General features: G+C 47.3%; 1 protein-coding gene across 6 annotated transcripts in view; it reads right to left on the reverse strand.

The window, feature by feature from the left end:
- Nucleotides 1-20,098, reverse strand: part of LOC126548145 (uncharacterized) — a 239,071-nt gene that overhangs the window by 15,342 nt on the left and 203,631 nt on the right. For all 6 annotated transcript variants that reach the window (XM_050196263.3, XM_055063733.2, XM_050196266.3 and 3 more), the window contains 3 exons: nt 12,818-13,003; nt 8,629-8,852; nt 4,871-5,195 (listed from right to left, as the gene is read on the reverse strand). In XM_050196263.3, the coding sequence (XP_050052220.2) occupies nt 4,871-5,195; nt 8,629-8,852; nt 12,818-13,003 (735 nt within the window). The remainder of the gene's footprint in view (nt 1-4,870; nt 5,196-8,628; nt 8,853-12,817; nt 13,004-20,098) is intronic.

Genomic DNA, 20,098 nt, shown 5'->3' on the forward strand with positions numbered 1-20,098 from the left:
GTTCATTTCGCAAGCTTTAGTTCCCCCTGTCCCACCTGGCCACAGCAACATCCGGAAGAGCACGGTCCAGACAATGCAGCGTAACAAGACCAACGCAAACCTGCCCGCACAGCGCCTTAGCCACGGTACGAAACCTACGGAGCAACACATGTGTGCGCACAGAACAATAACAAAGCCGCCATTGTGGCCAAAAAGGTGGGGCCGCTACAGCAAAGAAATAAAAAATTAGCAAAAAAAAAAAAAAAAAAACCTACTACGTCACTTCCTCCACACTTTTCTCCTAGCGTGCGGAGGGGGTAGGGCCTCTCCTGTTTCCTTCCTCCATGTCGATTGGGCAGGCGACATTTTTTTTTTTTTTGCGTGCATTTTGTTTCGCGTGTCTGTATGTTTGCCGAGAATACCCCTTTTGTTTCGGAAGACTCCAGCGTCGTCTACACCAGGACATTTAATGGGTATACGAGTACAATCGATGCACCCAATTGAATAGAACCTGGTCATGACTACCCTCGCTTCACTGGCGTTTGGCAGCCAAACGTACTTGGCATACAGAACTAGGCATATTAGCTGTGTCACCTCCCAAATACATCAGCACAGAGAGGGTTGAGATACACACACACAAGGCCACCTACAACAGTTTGCATGGCACCCGTTCCGTAAAAACTCAGTGTGATGAGGACCTGTAAGAAAGCAGGCAGCGGCTCTCCTCTGTTGTCACTGTTACAATGCAGTTGCAGCTCTGCCAGTATGGCTGTAACAGCTCGCTTGGAAAAACGTTACCGGGCTAGAAAGTCCACTTCGTCGTAGTATTCCTGTGGATTCTGCCTGTCAATCAGACGCCAGACTGGATTCAAAGGCAAAGGCTTGTACAGTAGAACCCCGCTGTTACGTTCCTCACTGCTGCGTTTCCCCGGCTGCTACATCGTTTTCATCCGGTCCCGGCATAGCTTCCATAGGATCCAATGTATAAGGAACCCCGCTGTTACGTAGTAGCTGTGAAAACGTTCCCGCATGATGCGTCGCAACCTGAACCCGCCTGGGCTAAAGTAGGCAACGCGCTCCAACTGCCATTTTGGCTTTTGACGAGCTTTGGCTGGGCTTGGCCGGGCTTGGCTATGGAACTGGCTGCAAGAAGCCGCATGCCAGTTCGAGAGGCCGCCACTAAGTGGCCATTTGTGAAAAATGCTCTTACTATCATCACTGTCATTATGGTCACCGCATGGTTGTTCAGGTGTTGTTGGCCGGGTCGACTCACGGAGGAAGGAAACTCAGGAGAGGCCCTGACGTCACTCTTTGTGAAGCTAAAGTGAAACCGGAAGTTGGCGTTGCTCGTGGCGTTGCTCCGCCTATCGGGCCTGCTCTCCTCTCTTGTTTATGTTTCTCCCACGCCGCGCTGCGCGCAACCGGGCTGCTCGGACGCGCGCGCTCCGCAGCAATACTAAACAATCGTCAGCACGTTAGCATGATTACGCCAAAGAGGGCAAAATTTCTCGCGGATATTCATTCGTCCGTTGCCATTGCCGTGGCGCGGTGACGACGAGGAGCACGAGCCGCATGATGCCGGGGAGTTGCCAAATCCTAGCTTTGGAGAAGCCGTCGCGGCTCTGGACCTCCTCCGCAGGTACGTCGCACCTCACAGCGACGCTGGCAGCAATGCGGCCTTCCAGGCTATTGAGAAACGTGTGGCGATTTCTAGCGAGCGAAAGAAACGACAAGCCACCATTCTAGGCTTCTTCAAGTCCTAAGCGCACTCTGTGGAAATAAATTGTCTATAGTTGAAGCTGCACTTTTTTCATTCATTTTCGGAGCTTTCCTCACTGTTGCGTTTTCCCGGCTGTTACGTTTTTTTTCCCAGGTCCGGTGAAAAACGTATGAACGGGGTTCCACTGTACACAGTCCCGTAATGTGTCGTCAGGGTCGTCCATTGCAACGAGTGTCAAAGTTGGCGTCATAAAATAAAGGACCAGCTTATTGTCGCGCGCTTTCCCTTCCGCTAGCCACCATAGTTCCATTTTCGCGCTGCTGTCGGCTCTGTCTTGGCTCTCTTTCTGGCCGCGCGTTTGAGTTTTGCGCAGAAAGCCGTAGCGCCATCTGCGGGCGCCGTTTTACTCACCGACGGCGCAATGTCACGTCACCACTCCTCGATCGGAGGGCGGGCAATTTTGCGCTAGAGGTACGCAGACACTTCAGAACGCATTTTCTCTTAAAATAAATTTCTTCGCATAAAACGAGCGTTTAGGGTTTCTGGGATGGTATTTCAACAATCCACGTTGACTTAACATTAACCTTTAGTGTCCCTTTAATAATGAATGTTGAAGCAGCTAGGCCTAGTGTTTACCACGGTGGCGAGGTAATCAAAATGGCGGCAGCGGTGGCTTTGCTTAATGCAGTTTCGGACCTTCGGTCCTGGCAGAATGTCCGGAAAATCAGATGGTGAAGGGCTCTTGCGTCCAAAATTTCAGACATTCTTAGACATTGACTCTATGGGGTGCATGATGGTGCCGCGGAGCCATTGGGTGTTCGGAAAGTCTGCCATTGACTGTACACTGGCAACTCCTCCACCTGACGACACGGTGTTCCCCCTCTGTTATGCGAGCCAGCATTACTGTGGCTTTCGTTCCCTTTCAATAAAATTACAGCTAATTTTCCCTGATAGAAGCACAAATTCCCCGAGTATTTCCAGACTATTCAAAATCCCTGAGAATTCCCAGTTTTCCCAGTTTTGGTAGACACCCTGCCTCTGCGCAGCAGCCACGAATCGCCAGCAACAGAATAATTTGTAACAGTCCTCGCCTGCATTGACCCTTGAGAATTTAAAGTGCTCTTATGCGTTACATTTGATCATATCTAATAGTGCATTCAGGAATCACACACTATCTGAATATATCGCCCCCGCGACTGCGGATGCCGTGGCGGCTGGGAACTCGGCACATGCGCATGCCCGTCTGCCCTCCGCCTCATGCTTTCACTGTAGGCTCCTCTTTGAAGCATATGAAACTCATCGTGATAACCATAATTACGTAAGCACTCCTTGAGTGAAGCTCAAAAAAGGAGAGAAGAAGAAGAAGAAGCAGAAGAATATCTGGATGATGCTTTGTACAGGGCAGAGGGCGATATGATGAGTCCGAATTCTTTTTAATTTTTGGTGTTTGGCATTGTTAGCTTTCCCATTGGCTGTTTCAGCCTACATGTGTGTTGCCTCTTCCAATAAAGTACCAGCTGTAGTTTAGTACTGTGTCCTGTTCTTCACTCTGTCTCCGTCTGTGTGCAGTGTTAACCTTTTAAGGGGGGACGCAGCCCTCAAAAACCGAAAAATTGCGAAAGTAGATTTTTGAAAAGCATTTTTGGGTTGTACGTTTCACAAACTACCTGTTCTGTATTATCAGCACTTAATTCGATGATATGTGGTTTTTAATAGCGTAAGGGCCAGTTATGGCCAAAGAGCACCATGACAAAATCGGCACTTAATTCAACCTCAAAGTAAAAAATACTACTTTTGAGGCCACTGCGGCCCACAAAACATATGCAAATGCCTGCGCGCGCACCATTCCCGGCCCATGCAGCCTGCCCACGCCATCTCGGTGTCGTTTTGACAGTGAATTCTTTGTCTCCGTTTTGCCGCCTTACAAAATGGCATCATTGGCACGGTTGAGGCGCTACTGGCGTTTTCCCGCGATGCGATGTGGAGCGCCGATCGGCCGGAGCAGTGTGTTCAAATCCCGCAGGCTAAAGCGTGCCTGCCATTGGCTGCTGCGTGGGTGGCGTTGGCAGAGGCTGCTCCCTTCGATGCCACGCCCGCCGTGCTCGCGTCGTTGCTGCCCCTTGCTCAGTCCGCCTCAACAGATGTCTGCTTGCGAGCTGCTCATCGCCTTGCGCCATTTTTTAGACTATTTTCCCAGCTTATTCCCCCCCCCCCCCCCCCCCCTCTAGCTCTTTGTTGCACGCGATGCCGGCAACGAAGCCCAAGACAGTGCAGATGTTCGGCGCACAGAAGCTCGATATGGGACTTGTACGAGCATCGAACTTCCGATCTTCCACAGCGAGTATCTACTGCGTAGACGCTCCACAGGGGCTTTCTATAAAAACACATGTGTTTAACTTTAAGGCCTGTTTTCTTGCAATGGATTTTTTTGCTAGTAGTGGTGTTGGGGAAGGCTATATCTCAAGAACCACTCTTCAGATTTGTGTGCCTTTTTTTTTTTATTCTGTTCCTGAATGACTTTGCCAGGGTGTAACAAGCTTCTTCTTCTTCTTCTTTTTTTTTTTTGAAGGCTGGTGCAGTTAACTTATAATAAGCAATTAATTTTTGATGAATGTGCTCATTACTGGCTACATCAAATTCAATGTTGTGTTAAAATTTTTTGGAGGGCACAATAAAGAAATGGGCTTTGTAGCGCCCTGGGATATCTATCAAGGGATCATCACAATGAATTTCAGCTCTACGGTGTCCTGGCATTTCTCCACGCTCTTCCTCAGGCATATACATGATCCACCTAGTTAGACCTCAATAACTCTGGAACTAATAAACACATCATGAAACTTTGCAGTTCCCTACAGTTTGGTGGTGTGAACGTATCCTGAAAGTTTCATCCGGATATCATAAAAAAATAAATAATTTCAGTCTCTAGGGTAGCTCCCCCCTTAAGATGCTTTACCAACTAGCCCACCAAGCCATTCTTGCGAATTCCTCCACTTTCCTCGCGCTCTCTTTTTTTCATTCCCCTGCTGCGCGCCACATTCACTCTCATCTTTCCGTGTTTGTTAGCCCGGTTACGAGGTACGTCACCAAGGCATGTCAATGCAGGAACGGGTGCCTGAGAGCTGCGCTCTAAAATGCTCTGCACAGACGCCTACTAGAGAGGTCAGTACTCGCCTTGGACAAGTTTTGCTGATCCAGCATAGTGTGTGCCTGGTGAGTTTGTCGCATCAGTGCCTGCTGCTGCTGCTGCGATGCCTGCAAGCAACCATGGGCCTGTGCTGCCTGTGAATGATGATGGTGGGCTGCCAAAGACAAATGCTGCTGAGGCTGCACTGGTGGCTGTTGCTGAGCCTGCGGCTGGTGGTGATGGTGGTTGTGGTGGTGGTGGTGGTGGTGGTGATGGTGACCACTGGCAGTGTGCTGATGGCCAGAACCTACTGCCGATGCCACATGGTGCGAGAGGGAGGACGGCGTAGCTGGCTTTAGTGGAGACACAGAGCTGCACATTCCCATTAAGAAACACAAATTAGACACACACCATCAGAACTTTAGCAATAATAAGATACACTTCTAGCTGTGCCAGCTTTGCAGTTAGATGCAATTTGGTAGCTGCTGCAAAGCATTACTTTATACACAGAAGAATACAGTAGACTTCTATAATCTGGCTCCGGTTAATTCATTTTTCAAACTCTATCCAGACCGAAGGTCCCGGTTGGCACCCATACATCTCTATGGGCCACAAAGGTATTGTTATTTCAGTCCTGAAATTGACCTTCACGAGATAATCTGAACGTAACTGGTAAGCATGAACAAACCTTATCCCAATGATCTCAGTGGCAACTAATAACAGCAGCATCTGTCTAGGCGACGCTTAGGGTACAATAAACGCATAAAACATGTAATGTCTCACCCAAAACGTATATTTTTGGCTTGCCCTAGGAAGATTTTAAAGTAAAAGTGTACGCTCCCAATGAAGTTTCTGAAATTTACTGAAAGCGTTTACTGAAATCCAATGGGCAGATTTTCTTCGAAGAGAACTTGTTCAAAAACTCCCTGTGCAGTGCAATCTGTTACAAAACCTAAACTATGATCTCAATAACTTACTGCGAGCCAGTCTGGCCAGTGTCATCGTCATTGCCATCACAAGATCGTGACCATAAATGACAATAAAAGAAGTTTTCACATAGCACGATGACGCCACAATACTTTCAGTCTTTGATTACGAAAGCTCATTGAAAATGTATTACAGCCAACTTCTGCCAATTTGAATGTGATAGGACCAACGAAAGTGTTCAAATTATACAGCGGGTCCAATTTAACAAGAAGCAGACACAGCGCAAAACACCGCTGGTTCATTTACTAATACTTGCTTGATTCTAACACATCCCTGAATCAAATGTGAACATACTTTCTGTGTGTCCAAAGTAGTAAACTTATGTAGAAATGACATCAAAGCTTCTAAACAACGTAGAAACTTAACGCACAACTGATTATTTAGCAAGAAAAATTTACTACGGTGGTCAGTTTCCTAATGCAATTTTCCCCGCGCTTTCTTTTTTTAAAGTCAGCGTCCCCGCAATACATTCATGCAGCAAAGCAAGCAAGTTGCGAAAGCAGTTTTGGTTTTATGTCTGATTGCGTGGCGCCTGCAAATTTCAACCCAATTAGGAGAAAATGATGTGTGGTGTTTTATGGCGCAAGGGCCACTTATGGCCCAAGAGCGCCATGGCACATGATAATGTGAACGATGTACTGCTGGTGATATGGACAATGAATTCTTCATGGTAAATGTGGTATGGCTATAAAAGGGCCTAAGAAACTCGCTGTAAATACGTAAAACGTATACTAGCTAAAATAACGATAATCATTAGTTAGCGATGTGGGCTACGGCAATTGGGTTTCGTGAGAAACATGATGCAACAAAACAAAACGTAACAATGACACTAGAGCTTCACGAGAGCCCTTGAACACAAGGGCTGTTATACCCTTGTCACACGGGAAGATTTAATGCCATTCGAATCGAATGGAAATCGATGCATCGAATGTCATTTGGTCTCTTGCAGTGCTACACAGTAAAATATAATGGCATTCGCAAATGATAGCAATGACTATCTGGAAAAAAATTTGTGAGGTCCAAAGAAATTTTGTACCGATTAAACGCGTTTAAGAACTTTTGCGAGTACTTTTAAAACAGACGAAAACAAAAGTGCTTCTTCCACGGCGCGTGACGGCCCCTGCAGTCGTTCGGTCGCGCCAACCCGTATATCGTTTGAAAGAGCAGTCTCTCATCTTAATTTTCCCGCCAGAATCTGCTCCATCCGCACATTGACAGTGAAAAAATTCTGCATCAAAAAGACGATCCAATGCGTCAAAGGCACGCGACCCTCAGCTAGCCATGCCATCGGCTAGACTAGCGTCGTCTGCATCACTCCGCGGCCGCTCTGCACAAGCCGTGTGTGCCAACTAGGTTTCCCATGCCAACAGCAATGCCAACCTCGACTCCGAATTTCGCTACAAAGTTGAAATTGAAAGGGGGGGGGGAGAGAGAGAAAGAAGAAGAGGAAGTCTGTGTACAACGTTGTGAAATGACACTTCACCGCGCAGTTTCCAGATGACATCGATTTCATAGGCGCGTTTATAGTCTGACGTTATCAGCGCACAGGTGCGCATCGGAGTTCGTTGGCTGCGTCCGGTTACGCTGGCTACACCAGTGTGTCGAACCAATGGTCTTATGATAGAAGCTGTTGTTCTCCCCAACGTGACGTAGGGTGCGCGCGCGCTTACGCTACGTCACACTATATTTAGCCCGCCCGCTCCCACAGTCGAGCGCCGCAGGAGATCCCGATGGCGTGTTAGGCCTAGTCCCCCGAAGCGCTCCTGACAACGGCCGTGTTTCGACATTTTGGCACAACGCTACTATTCTGTAGCCGGAATTTTTGCGGAGTATTGAGAGCATTAGTGCCAACTCCTGCTACCAACCGAAAATTGGATACTAGATCGCATTGACGACACTGCTGCTGGGACAAACGAGATGCTAGCTATGTCTGCTGAGCCTGCATCTGCTGAAGGCTTTCAGCGTGTGCTCAGAGGGCAACACCGTAGTGACACTAGCCAGGCTACATTTATGGAGGCTACTAATGCAATAGCACTTGCACATATTCAAATATTTTGTGGTGTTCTGTTATAAAAATAAGCCCATTTTGTTTTTTCAAATTTTCTCAGAATCTCATTTTTGGTGTTCTTTAAACTTGCCGAAGCGCTATCTCGGTCTTTGGGGCACATAGAACTACAATTTTAACAGCAGCATGTAGCTACATGTGTGTACAACAAAATATTAGGAGCAGATTTTTTTTATTTCACTTCTGTAAATTTTAAAATATGGCTATAATTGGACCACATGATTGGCATGTCTGGCGATCGAATTTCGAATTGCTGTAAAATTGGTAATAACTACAATATAAAAAAGTAGCCCTACAGTTGTGTAGCTTACACTTTGTAGTATCCAGCTATATGTCTTTATAAACATCCTGGCTGATACTCTTCTTACAGTTGTTCTGATAAACAATAGGTGAATAATTTTAATTATATCTGGAACCACTCAGTCAATTTAAAAAGGAATACTGCTTGCTTTCTTGCCCTTTCATCACACTCTCTTCAAGTTCCCTTTCTGACAGGTAAGTGGGCGATGTTGTGCTAATTCAGGTAAGCAGCAATACCGTTTAGTACATTATTCAGAGTTCCGGCCAACTACGGTTTAATGAGGTTTCACTAGACTAAAGCCTTCAAAATAGGGCCATTTTTTGCATTGTAAGGCAAGTTTCAACACCTTGATCAAGTGGCCTTCGAGTTACAGCATGCAGCGACCAAGAAGCCCAGCTGGTGCTGGTTAGCATGCGGGGCTGCGAAATATACAGTTACTACTACGCACTCACCCAAAGGCAGCTTCACTAGTTGCCTGTGTTGACTCTGTTTGACCCTGCTGAACCATGCTTTCGGTTGCCGTGCTGCTTGTAGCAAAAGAAGTGTCAGCTGAAGCAGAGCCTCCAAAGGAGCCAAAGCTTGGAGCCTGTACTGCAGCACTGCCAGTGTCGTCCCCCGCAACCGAGACTGCACCGTGCTCCAGCACTGTTGGCAGGGGCCCCACATTCTCCCAGACCTGCAGACAGGGGCCTTTTACATACACGAAACCAGCCGAGAACTGTTATCTGTTCAGTTCCTCAATGCCATCAGGATGTCGATGGATGGGTATTATAGTAATCACCAGTATCATAGTTGGTGAAGACATTTCATCACATGGCTGGAGATGAGATATTTAGTACAAGAAAATTAGAGAAAAAAATTGTATTCTGTTGATGAATTAAACCAGAAACCTGCAAGCCATACTTGTAGAAATGAACTGGTTAAAATTCATGTGCCTGCTCAAATGAGTACTAAACTGAGGCTGTAGTAGCCACAAACAAGTCTTCAGAAGGCCAACTACAATGAAATTTCACTTTGGCTAGACAAGTATGTATAAGTCTATTGAAGCAATTAGAGGAAAACTACAAAACTAGCATTTTCACTGCAATTCATGTACATGCCTGACCAACCTGGCATGAAGATGTGATGTATGTACCATGCATGCTATACTGTCGCTGTGTGCAACATCTCTGCACAGGCTCAGTGTGCAATTTGACAGGCAGTGGCAGGCAAGGTTCAACCCCTGTGCACCATGCATTCCCCTTCCCCTCATTTTTTCTGGCTATTCCACGTGCTTTTGCAGCTGTGAAGATACATGGCTGCATCAAGAAAATAACAGAGTGACATAAATGATTATATGTGCAAAAGCTGCACCACGCTTGCACCTAACTTGTGCAAGCAGGAATAACATATTTTACCAAGCAAGTCAATTGTTGCATTGTGGTCCTTTCATTGGCCTTTCCTGGTTGTGAAACTTCCCCCCAAATTTCAGACACTGCCTGAAGCTGCCATTAAAGCACCACAGCTGAAAAAACACAAAGGGGGAAGGGCAACATGCTCGTGCCACCAGTGTATGCTAGTAGCGGGAAGATCAAAGCATGCACATTTGTCCCGATATAAGGGGGAATGTAGCTCCCTTATCATCATCATCATCATATATATATATATATATGATTTATATGTATAGATATAAATCGACTTCCTTATTTCTTTATCACTTTTGATGAAAATTGGCGCAAATGTCTCCCTGATGCTTCCATAGAAGTTTCAGAGTGATGCCTTGAGAACATTTTATTGAGCAGAATTTTTCACCCTTGAACATTCTGGAGGGCCTGGGGAGCTTAAACGCAATAGAAGGCTGCCGAGCATTGACTGCATAGCTGAATGCTTGTTGAAGGTCATGACAGTCTTTTTTTAATTTTGTTTCTGCAACACACAAATTTTCTGGAGTCATTTTTTGTTACTTCTGCATCAAGCACACCTTTGGGGTAAGCGAATAGCCACACTGTAAAATTATAAACCAGATAAAAAAGCGAGACTGTCACTACCTGCACTGTATAGCCCAAGGAACATGAAAAGGAAGGGGAGGGGGGGGGGAAGAAAACGCCGGAGTAGAATAGGCTAAATGGTTAAGAAATCTGCTCCAGAAAGTGGGGGAGGGAGGGAGAGAGAGAGAGTTGAGAAAACGGCTCTCAGTTTCTTCTCTTCACACTTTGCAGACCAAATTTGCAGACTTTGGTGTGTTTTGCGATGTGGAGCTTCTTGGACATGTGGCCTCAGGTTTGGTGTGCCTTCCTCCCCCCCCCCCCCCCCCCCCCCCCTTTTTTTATGGCGTTCTTTTGCTGCTGCTCTACAATGAGCATGATGCTCGAGTTTCAAACCAAGTGAGGGGCAGAACTCTGAGAGGGCATGAATATAGTTCCAGTGTTGCACCTGCAGACTGCCCTATTGATAGCAGTCTACAGTGCAATCAGTGAGGCAATTCTTTCTTTTGGTAGAATTGACCATGTTACTGAATGAATGCTCTCAGCAGCTTTTTGAAACATCTTCCCTTGACAATCACTGTGGGACTTGGGATCAGCGAGCCCCTGATAGGTGCTGCTAGGTGTTTTCCAGCTTGTAATTTTTTATGATGCATCACTTCTGCAGCCAGGTGTCTGTGCCAGCCCAAGGGGCCTAGTGAACAGAGCTTATGATGAGGTTCGCTTTTTGAAGGGATGGTTTGATAGATATTGTTAAGAGATATCGTGAACATATGACAACAGAGTCTGCGCTCATGATCATAGAGTCTGAGATGCCTATGCGCGAAATGCTTGGTTGCGAATTCCCAAACAGTGTATGCTGAAAGGCTTAGCTGTGGGTCTCGGGTGTCCACAAACGGCGGGATCACCTACGCTACTGCAATGTCAGCGTAGGGCCAATTTTGACACTAGTTCAGATTACGGAGAGTGAACACTATCCAGAGCTCGTTAAGTGCAAAGCCAAAATACGAGCAGACGACGCAAGCGCAAAACCAACGGCGAACCACACTGGTGTCACGTGGCGAGTGCAACCAATCGCAGCCTCCAGCACGACCTTCATTCATTTGCATTTTGTATGCTTGTTTCTGTATGGAGGATAGCTGAAGCGGCAGATTTGAAGACAGAGAAATGCATGGAGCATATGGAGAAATGCATATCGCAACCCGACTCAGTCGGGATGTGATAACGTGGAGAGAAGCATCGGGGTGGAGTGAAAATAGTAGAAAGGCATTTGTTAGCTCTGGGATTGGCGACAGCACACACAGAATGTAAACCAAGGTTTTTAAGTTCCTGGCGAACGATGGCTTGTACGAGCGGAACTGAAAATGTGGTAGCATCAGGGCTACACAAACAGAACGCTGCGGGCGCCATCGCAGCCAGTTCGCATCTAACGATTTGCACCACGACCTCAGATGGCGACGGATGCTGCTGTGCGGGTTGATCTTCATACGTTGACGTTGCGGCAGTATTGAGAAGCTTGGCGAATGGTTACATGACGCGTCGGCTTTTGGCCTGCTCGAATTGTCGGCCCTCTTTAATGATTGCATCAACTGTAGAGCAGCTTTTGCACATTAGCAGATTAAACGCACCATCTGCAATGCCCTTAAGCACGTGCCCGACCTTCTCGCCTTCTGTCATGTCGTAATCGGTAATCAGCACATCCCGATTGTACTGGACAGACTCCGTGGGGGATTGGGCACGCGAGGCCAGTTCCTACTTTGCGGCAATTTCGGGGCCGGCTGGTTTGCCAAACATGTCTCAATTTCTCTTTGCATTGGTCCCAGCTGGTTAGCTTCTCTTCGTGGTTTTCGTACCATACCTTTGCTGTGCCTCTTAGGTAGAACAACAGGTTAGCTAGCATAAGCGTAGGGTCCCATCTGTTGATTCCACTCACACGTTCGTACATGGCCACCCACGCGGGACCGACGTCGGCGCCGTCAGTCCCGCAGGAAGTTCCGGGATCCTTGGGTTGCACAACGACAACAGAAGGTGACAGTGATGTAACTGGCGACGGTGACGTTGGAGGCGGCAACGACGTTGATTTCGCGTTCTCACTGTCATTCATGGTGCGGACGGTGATGCGACGTCCCCTGCGGAGCTCCGTTTCCAGCCGTGGTACCCCGCACCTCTCACCAATATGTTACGGGGGATGTTTGTTGCGAGTATAGAAGATTGTATTTGCAATATACATACAAAATGAGTCAAGAGTAGTTAAGATGACTGACTACCAACACACAGCAGCGAGCGTCCCGCGTTTCTTCTTCCTCTCTTCCTTCATCCTTCCGTAAAAATATGAACGCGGTTCTACTGTGTGTTCAGTACTGTTCTACTACTGTTCAGCACCACTGCTGCTGCTGAACTGCAAAGGAAGTTGCAAGACCTTCACAGTAGTGAGAGCTTTCTTCTCTAAGTAAAGGGAACAAAGGTATTAGAATAATTTTGGCAGTTTTCCTAGCTCTGTGAAATCCAAATATTGTTAAGCCTCATTGAAGAACCTCAATTTTCAGACCCAGCAGCAGCTATGGTATATGACCAAGGGCTACATAAAAACGAAAAGTGAACTCATTACGAAATACAGCCCTTGGGTCCTGTTGAAAAGGCATGAACATTCACTCCATAACTACACGCAACAGGTTATTACCTTCTTTACAGATGCAATTTTCAGATTCAGATCATCCGTAGAAGGTGAAATGGGAGAGTTGGCAGAAGTGATTTCACTGGACAGGGAACGTGTGATAGCTATGTGCTTGGCTTGCTTCTCGTCACCAAACGGGGCCAATTCAGGGTCAAATGTGAAGTCCAGCTTCATGTCTCCACTGTCTTCTCCCTGCACAAAAGAAGGGGAGCAGCTTAGAGACAACTAAGACACCCCATTCATTAACTACACATGACATGCCTATTATAAGCAACTGCGATGCTGAGTTACAGCGTGCACGCCCTTCTGTGAAACCAGTAAATTCTAACGGAGAGGGAGGGGGGGGGGGGGGAATTCTGCATATAGCGACACGTGTACTTGCTTTTTGATAAACAAGTACATGTGTCAATAGCATACGCTGCTATGAGCATCTCAGCCAAATTTTGCACTCATGCGCCGCACGTGGGGCTCAATACCAGAGCACATAGTCGCCATTTTCTCAAACTTTTCGACAGAGGCCTTCCTCCTCACCTTTTCAGGGCTGCCAACGGCTGCCCCTTCACATCAGTGTGCAGATTCCAAGAGAGTGCTGCAATTGGTCGATAGCAGACATAAATCAAGCCTCTTCGGATGAATGTGCCTCTTACTGCTGTTACCCGCGTCTACTTATTGATGCAATTTACTCAACAAGCTGAAGCGAGCAAAAATCTGCATTTTGAATTTCAACAACTTTTATGTACTTCCTGGAGAAGCCCATTACCATTTGCTCACACTCGGCCGTGCATGCATGCGCAGGAATGAAACTTTTGGCACACCACTTCTTGGTGCTGTAAGGATTTGGAGCGGTCGTAGTCGTTGGGAGGACGTTGGGGCGACAGGGCTAGGCGGGTTTATTTGCAGGATTTACATTTAAAACAAGACATACATCGACAGTCTAGCGTGACTCCCATATGGAGCACGCAAGACGACGCATACAGCCAACAGCTTATGAGCACACAGCTCACGAGTACATATCGAGCATGACAACGAGCACACAGCTACGACGAGCACGCTCTCGCAGCCGACAACCGCTGCTTATAAGCACTTGTCCCCCCCCCCTTGATTCCAAGCGAATGGAAATGTTTGTCCAGTCATCGTTCGACGTCACCGAAGATGACCCGCCCTTTTGAAAGAGGCGGGCTCACATACTCGTGTTGCACACACACACAGGTGTAAAGGTCCGGAGCCGACGTCAGAGGGCTTCGTAGAACTCTGCTCCGTCAAGGGTGGCGCTGGCGGGTAGCACATTCCTGAGCTGACCCCGCGCCACATGGCTGCCGGTTATCCGCAGTTCTCTGAAGTGCGCCCCGTCTGGTTGGATTGGAACACGTGCAGTGGGCTGAAATAGCTGGCACGTTGCCACCCCGTACGGCCATTCCTAACAGTGCCAAACTAACCGGTCGCGCTAAAGTTTTTTTTCTTTTCTATTTGCAGAACTCAACTAGCCTCAAACCACACAAAACTTGAGGTCAGACCACACATACTCACTCCTAGCAGCTCCTGGTTAGACGCCGTAGATGACATCACTTCTTATTGGGCTATTCACAGCGCATTTAAATACTTAATTTGGATGTGGCTACTATCAGTTGGTAAGCTGATGCAGAACAAAGCAGGTCCGCACCACATAGCACGGTCAGACTGGAGCACATGAGCCCGCATGCCCACTCCAGCCCTGTTGTGCACACACCAAACGCACTACAGTTCCATGTAGCTGCGTCTGCTATGTAGCGTCGATACCGTGGCCGTTGTGGAGTGCCGCGACGAGTGAGCTCACCAAGCTCACTGTGGCTCTCAGAGGACACATGCATGCACATAGTGTACACATGTAGGACACACGTAGTGTATTTACTCGCATAATGATCGCAACCCTGAATTTTGTCGCCAAAATTCCATTTTTTTTCTTTCTCGTGTAATGATCACACCCTGAACCTGTCGCAGCGGTATGTCGTGTGCCAAGTCTAGCTAATGATGATCTCGCTTACCATATAATGTTACGCGAACGACTCTTGAAGGCATACCAAGCGTTTTGCACGCACCCAACATTCTTAAGCAGATGCCCCATTTATTCCTTTCTTCACTTTCCGCACTTCCATAAAAAAGCTACAACCAAACTTGCCTCGGCTTTATTATTTGCAGGCTTCATAATGGTTTTGGTCAACAACAACATAAAGGAGCCTTTCGATTCTTCTCGTCTGCACTTGTGGGCACGCAACAAATCGCGAGCGGCAACGATAGTGGCCACATACGTTAACACTGATATATTAGAAGTGTACCCTATTCATATGCCGAAGCTTGTAACGCAGCTAAGATATTCACCCACCCTTAGCGGAAACGTGCCGTAGTAGGATAGCAGCGAAGACAAATGCCGCAGTTTTGGCAGCACGCCCATCGCGGTGCCTGTCCCCTCAAAGTGGACATGCCTACGTTAATTGTCACAAGCTTGCCAATATTAACGATATCATTAATTACTGATATGGAAGAAATTGTTTCAATGCGCGTAACATACAAGAAAAAAAATCGCGTTCGGCTTGCTCCGCTGGCCGGCATTTTTGTTTTGGTGTCCCGCACTGACAGCGGCAGCCGCCTGCGTGTTGACTCGTCATCCCGCAGCAAACGCAAAATGAAAAAAGAAAATGTTTCTTTTCCCGGGAAATTTAACCCACGTAATGATCACACCCCTGAATTTGCATCAATTTTTTTTTACAAAAAAGTGTGATCATTATGCGAGTAAATACGGTAGCGAATTTGCCGCAGGAGTGTATGTTACTGTCCAGTCTTTCTTCTAAGCCTGTGCACAGAGGAGTTAAATGTAAACGTGGTGCAAGTTTTTTACATACCCAACAGTAAAGTTCAGGTTGCATGTTTAGATGCTGGAACCGTTGTACGCAGCAACAAAGCTTCTTTGAAGCCATTAACCAAGCAACTGTCAAAAACGAATTCCAATACTTTCTTTTTTTCAGGTCAGCGATTTTCGGCGGTTTCAGGAAAAAGACCTGAAAGTGTGGTGCTTAGTTAACACATATGGCAGCATCATAACAGCTCACTGCACATGCATGGCAGGTGCAGAAGCATGCTCCCACATTGGTGCTGTACTCTGGTGTAATTCTACATGTGGTTCATTGGAGCTGCGCCTCTTAGCACACTTGCTTCTTGTGAACGGAACAAGGAATGATGAAAGATGCGTACACAGCTGTCTGTATGGGTGCCAGATGGGTTGGCATCTGGCAATGGCGGACGCGGTCAAGGAAGCCGCTGGAAGTGGCGCACATGCAAGTTACGTCAACACGCATGGCAGCTGCACAGCCACCATTATCCGCCACGTTGATTGATTGGCTGCCGAGAAGTCACACGTTATGAAGTTTGTGCCGGGAAGCTGTTTGTGCTGGCAACTATACTACAACGTTAGGATTTCAAAAAGAAAGTGGGCACTAGCGTGCAGAAGTCGGTGCAATGCATCTGCAATTTTGCGAATATGTGGTTGTGACGGTCCATGATCATTGCCATGTCAGCTTCTCGATTGGCTGAAGGAATACCCCATGAGGAGCGTAACAGAAAGGGCCATTTCATAAACTCAATTTGACAATGCACTTGGTCGCCATTGCCGATATTTTCACCCATAATTTGTGGCACGAAAAGCTGCACAAATTGTGCTAATTAGCGGCCATATGCAATTGCTACCGAGAGGCACGCGTATCACCCCACTTTTTGCTTAGTTTGAAGCAATGAAAATATTTTGTTAATAATGCGTGCTCATAGCATTTGCATCACTCTCAGGTGGAGTTGGCATATGCGTTTTAGGCCATAATTTTTTTTTCAGACGTTTATTTGAAATAATATTGGCTGAATGGTGCAAATCTGTGATATTTTCCACTTTACACTGCTGCGTTTGGATTGTAATCAAGATTAAAGACTTTTCACATCATCAAAAGTTACGACGACGACCGTTTCATAATTTATAAAAAAAATGTACCCGAAGTGGTTTCCTCACATAGTGGGGAGTAAGCAGCGAAGTGAACAAGGGATGGCAGTGCCAGCGCTTGCGTCGGGCAAACATATCTCCAGCATGCGCAATGCTATCGGTGATATTCAACGTTTGTCAGCCACCCAAGTCAGGCAAAGTCACTTGCATTTCACGAGATTACAATAATGCAGACTTGCACATGCGCTGATCACCAGTGGTAGGTCGCGTACAGTGGAACTCCGGTTATACGTCCACCGGTTTTGCGACGACCTGGGTTTTACGACGGAGTAGCGTAGTCGCGGCTAAGTCCCAATAGAAGCAATGCATTAAAAACCCCGGTTATCTGACGCAATCTTACGCCTGATTCAAGTTATACAACGACCCTTGCAAAGCACGGGACGGAACAGCGGACAAAAAGTAAAGTCTCTCTCCCCCACCAGCAGCCACCCGTGACGCCCGCCGAGCTGAAATAGAGCCGTTTCTTCTCCACAATCACTTTCTCCCTCTCTTCTCGTTGCGTTGGGGAAGCGTTTCTCTCCTTCCAGTTTCACAGCAGCAGATCGCCGACAAGGTAGTGCGGAGAGGCATAGGTTTATCGCACGTGTTCGTCGTAATCCAAGCGACCAGCGTTCAGCGGAGGTTTTGAGCTGTGTGGAGCAACGCGATGCTCGATGTCCCGAAAGTGGACAGTTCTGTCGCTCAGCAATAAGCTAAATATTATCGAGGAAGCGAAAAAGCGGCATGGAGCTACAAAAGCCAACATTGCCTGGGACCTTAAGATACCCGTTTCTTCGCTTAAGAGGAACCTGGCAAACAAAGCGGTGATATTGCAGAATGCCAACAAGTTCGGGCTCAAGCGGAAAGCGGCAAAAGGAGGACAGCATGAGAAGTTAGAAAAAGTTCTCGTCAAGTGACTGCATCAAGCACGGAGCTCTGCGATAAATGTTCACGGCGCCATTCTAAAAGAAAAGGCGGACCTTGTGGCATTGCGCCTGGGCATCGACGACTTTCAGGCATCGAACGGGTGGCTGGGTCACTTTAAAAAACGAAACAGGATTGTGTACAGCCGCTCCTGCGAAGAGACCACTTCCGTGGACGTTTTGACGGTGAACGAGTGGATGGAGTTGCTGCCGGAGATGATTGCTGCATACAAGCACTGTGACGTTTTCAATGCCGATGAGAGTGGTATTTTTTACCATATGCAGCCCGAGCAAACCCTTGCGTTTAAGGGTGACAGCTGTCATGGTGCCAAGCGTAGTAAAGAGAGTGTGTGACGGCACTATTCTGTGCTAACAAGGACAGTTCAGAGATGCTGCCCGTGCTCGTTGTTGTAAAGTTTGCAAAGCTACGGTGCTTTAAGAACTTGAAGACGCTGCCGTGCAGCTACAACTTCAACAAAAAGGCGTGGATGACAACTTCGCTCTTCAGCAATTTTTTCGCAGCAGCTGGATAACAAAAAAAAGGGTGCTAAGGCGAGGAAAATATTGCTTTTCGTGGACAACGCACTGTGCCACCCATCCGATACGTTCAGCCCGAGGAACATAAAGGTTTTTTTTTTTTCTGACCAACTACACAAGCTGGCTGCAGCCGCTGGATGCCGGCATCATTAAGCGGTTAGTGCAGCGTCGGCTGGCAGCTATGAAGCGCAGCGAGTTGGGAAAAAATATCACTGTGCTCGACGCCATGCATTGTATTGCCAGTTCCTGGAACACAGTGTTCTGAAGCACAATCGCTAACTCGTTCCAGCACTGTGGCTTTAAGCGAGAGACTGCCTTCTCTGCTGGGGACGCAACAACCTCGATGCCGCTCGAGGCCGATGCAGGCTTCGCTAACGACGATTTCGAGGGTTTAAACCTCACCACGACCTTCGCCGAGTATGTGGAGGCCGACGACAATGTTGCGATCTGCAGCAAGGTGTCACTGGATGACGTCATCGAGGAGTCCTTGCGAAGTGCCAACACCGATGCGACATCGGACGAGGACAACGACGACACTACAGATGCCGTGCCTGTGCCTACCACGTTCGCCGAGGTGCTATGGCACAGACGGCATCCGGATCATCTGTTCATGCGACGCCCGCAGAGGACCTCCTTTTGGACACTGCCCAACTCGAGCGCAAGTCTTGGTTCACGGATCAAACAAGGTCTAAAAGAAACTTACCGGCCTTTTTTAAAGTTCGCGCTGGCTGGCGGGAATCGCGGCAGTGGGCAGTGGAGTGCCGTAAAGGTTTGCTTGAATAAAGCATGATTGGTACCTGTACTGAGCATTAATTCTTATCGCATTTACTTTTTGGCAATTTGGTTTTCCAAGCCCTGCGGAGTATATTACTAGTTTATATTGGAGTTTCTCGCAAATCCGTCGCGCGAAATAAGTAGTATTTTTATAGGCATAATTTATGCTCGGATATTACGACGCCCGCATTTTACGCTTTTTGGAGGTGCCGAGAAAGTCATATAATCGGGGTTCCACTGTATGTTGTCTACGGTAGAAAACAAGCGGGCTGGCACCAATATACAATGACTCATTCCATTTCTTGGAGATGTGCATCCTAGCTGATGAAGCAGACGGAAGTGAGAAGCATTTTCGATGGAGAAATCATACAATGAGCTAGCTGCTTTACTTTTACTGAGGACGGAATCTATTTTGCTTTGACAAGAACATTCGTTACCGCAAAGAAATGGACGTTTTCTACAGGTCTCAGAAATACATTATTTACCACAACAAATAATATTCCAGTACCCATTGCAGCATACCATATTGTACATAATTGAATGCGCTTTCCAAAAAGATACGTTGCAAAACAAATAAAATTAGGTAACATAGAAATATTAAAAAGCTTCATTTTTGCTGCCAGTAGAAAAGAGATGATATCTCCAAAATATTAATATCAAAGGAAATTGAGAATATACATTTCAAAGATGATGATGATGACAAAATGTATTAAGCGATGGCGCGAAGGCCTATAATGGGGAATAGGAAGAGGAGGGGGGAGGCGTATTCAGAGCCGTCCTAGAAGCTGCGCGTCCTTGGCGAAAGCCAAGAGCGAGTCCAGAACGACCCTGTCGGAATCCATCGAGCCAGTTGCCGGTCTAATCCACTCCTTGTAGGACGACACTCGCACCGCCCTCAGGTGGTGGTCCCGCTGCTGAGCGCGTCGCTGGCACTCCCAAAACAGATGGGCTGCGGATGGCCGCGTGGCCATGTCGCAGTCAGGGCACCTGTGTGGCGTCTGGAGCGCTTCTTGGTCCGCGGAGGCTGTGGGATGGCCGGGTTCCTGCGATGGAAGG

Source organism: Dermacentor andersoni, chromosome 1 (genome assembly GCF_023375885.2).
Source record: "Dermacentor andersoni chromosome 1, qqDerAnde1_hic_scaffold, whole genome shotgun sequence".
In the NCBI taxonomy this organism is placed as follows: Eukaryota; Metazoa; Arthropoda; class Arachnida; order Ixodida; family Ixodidae; genus Dermacentor; species Dermacentor andersoni.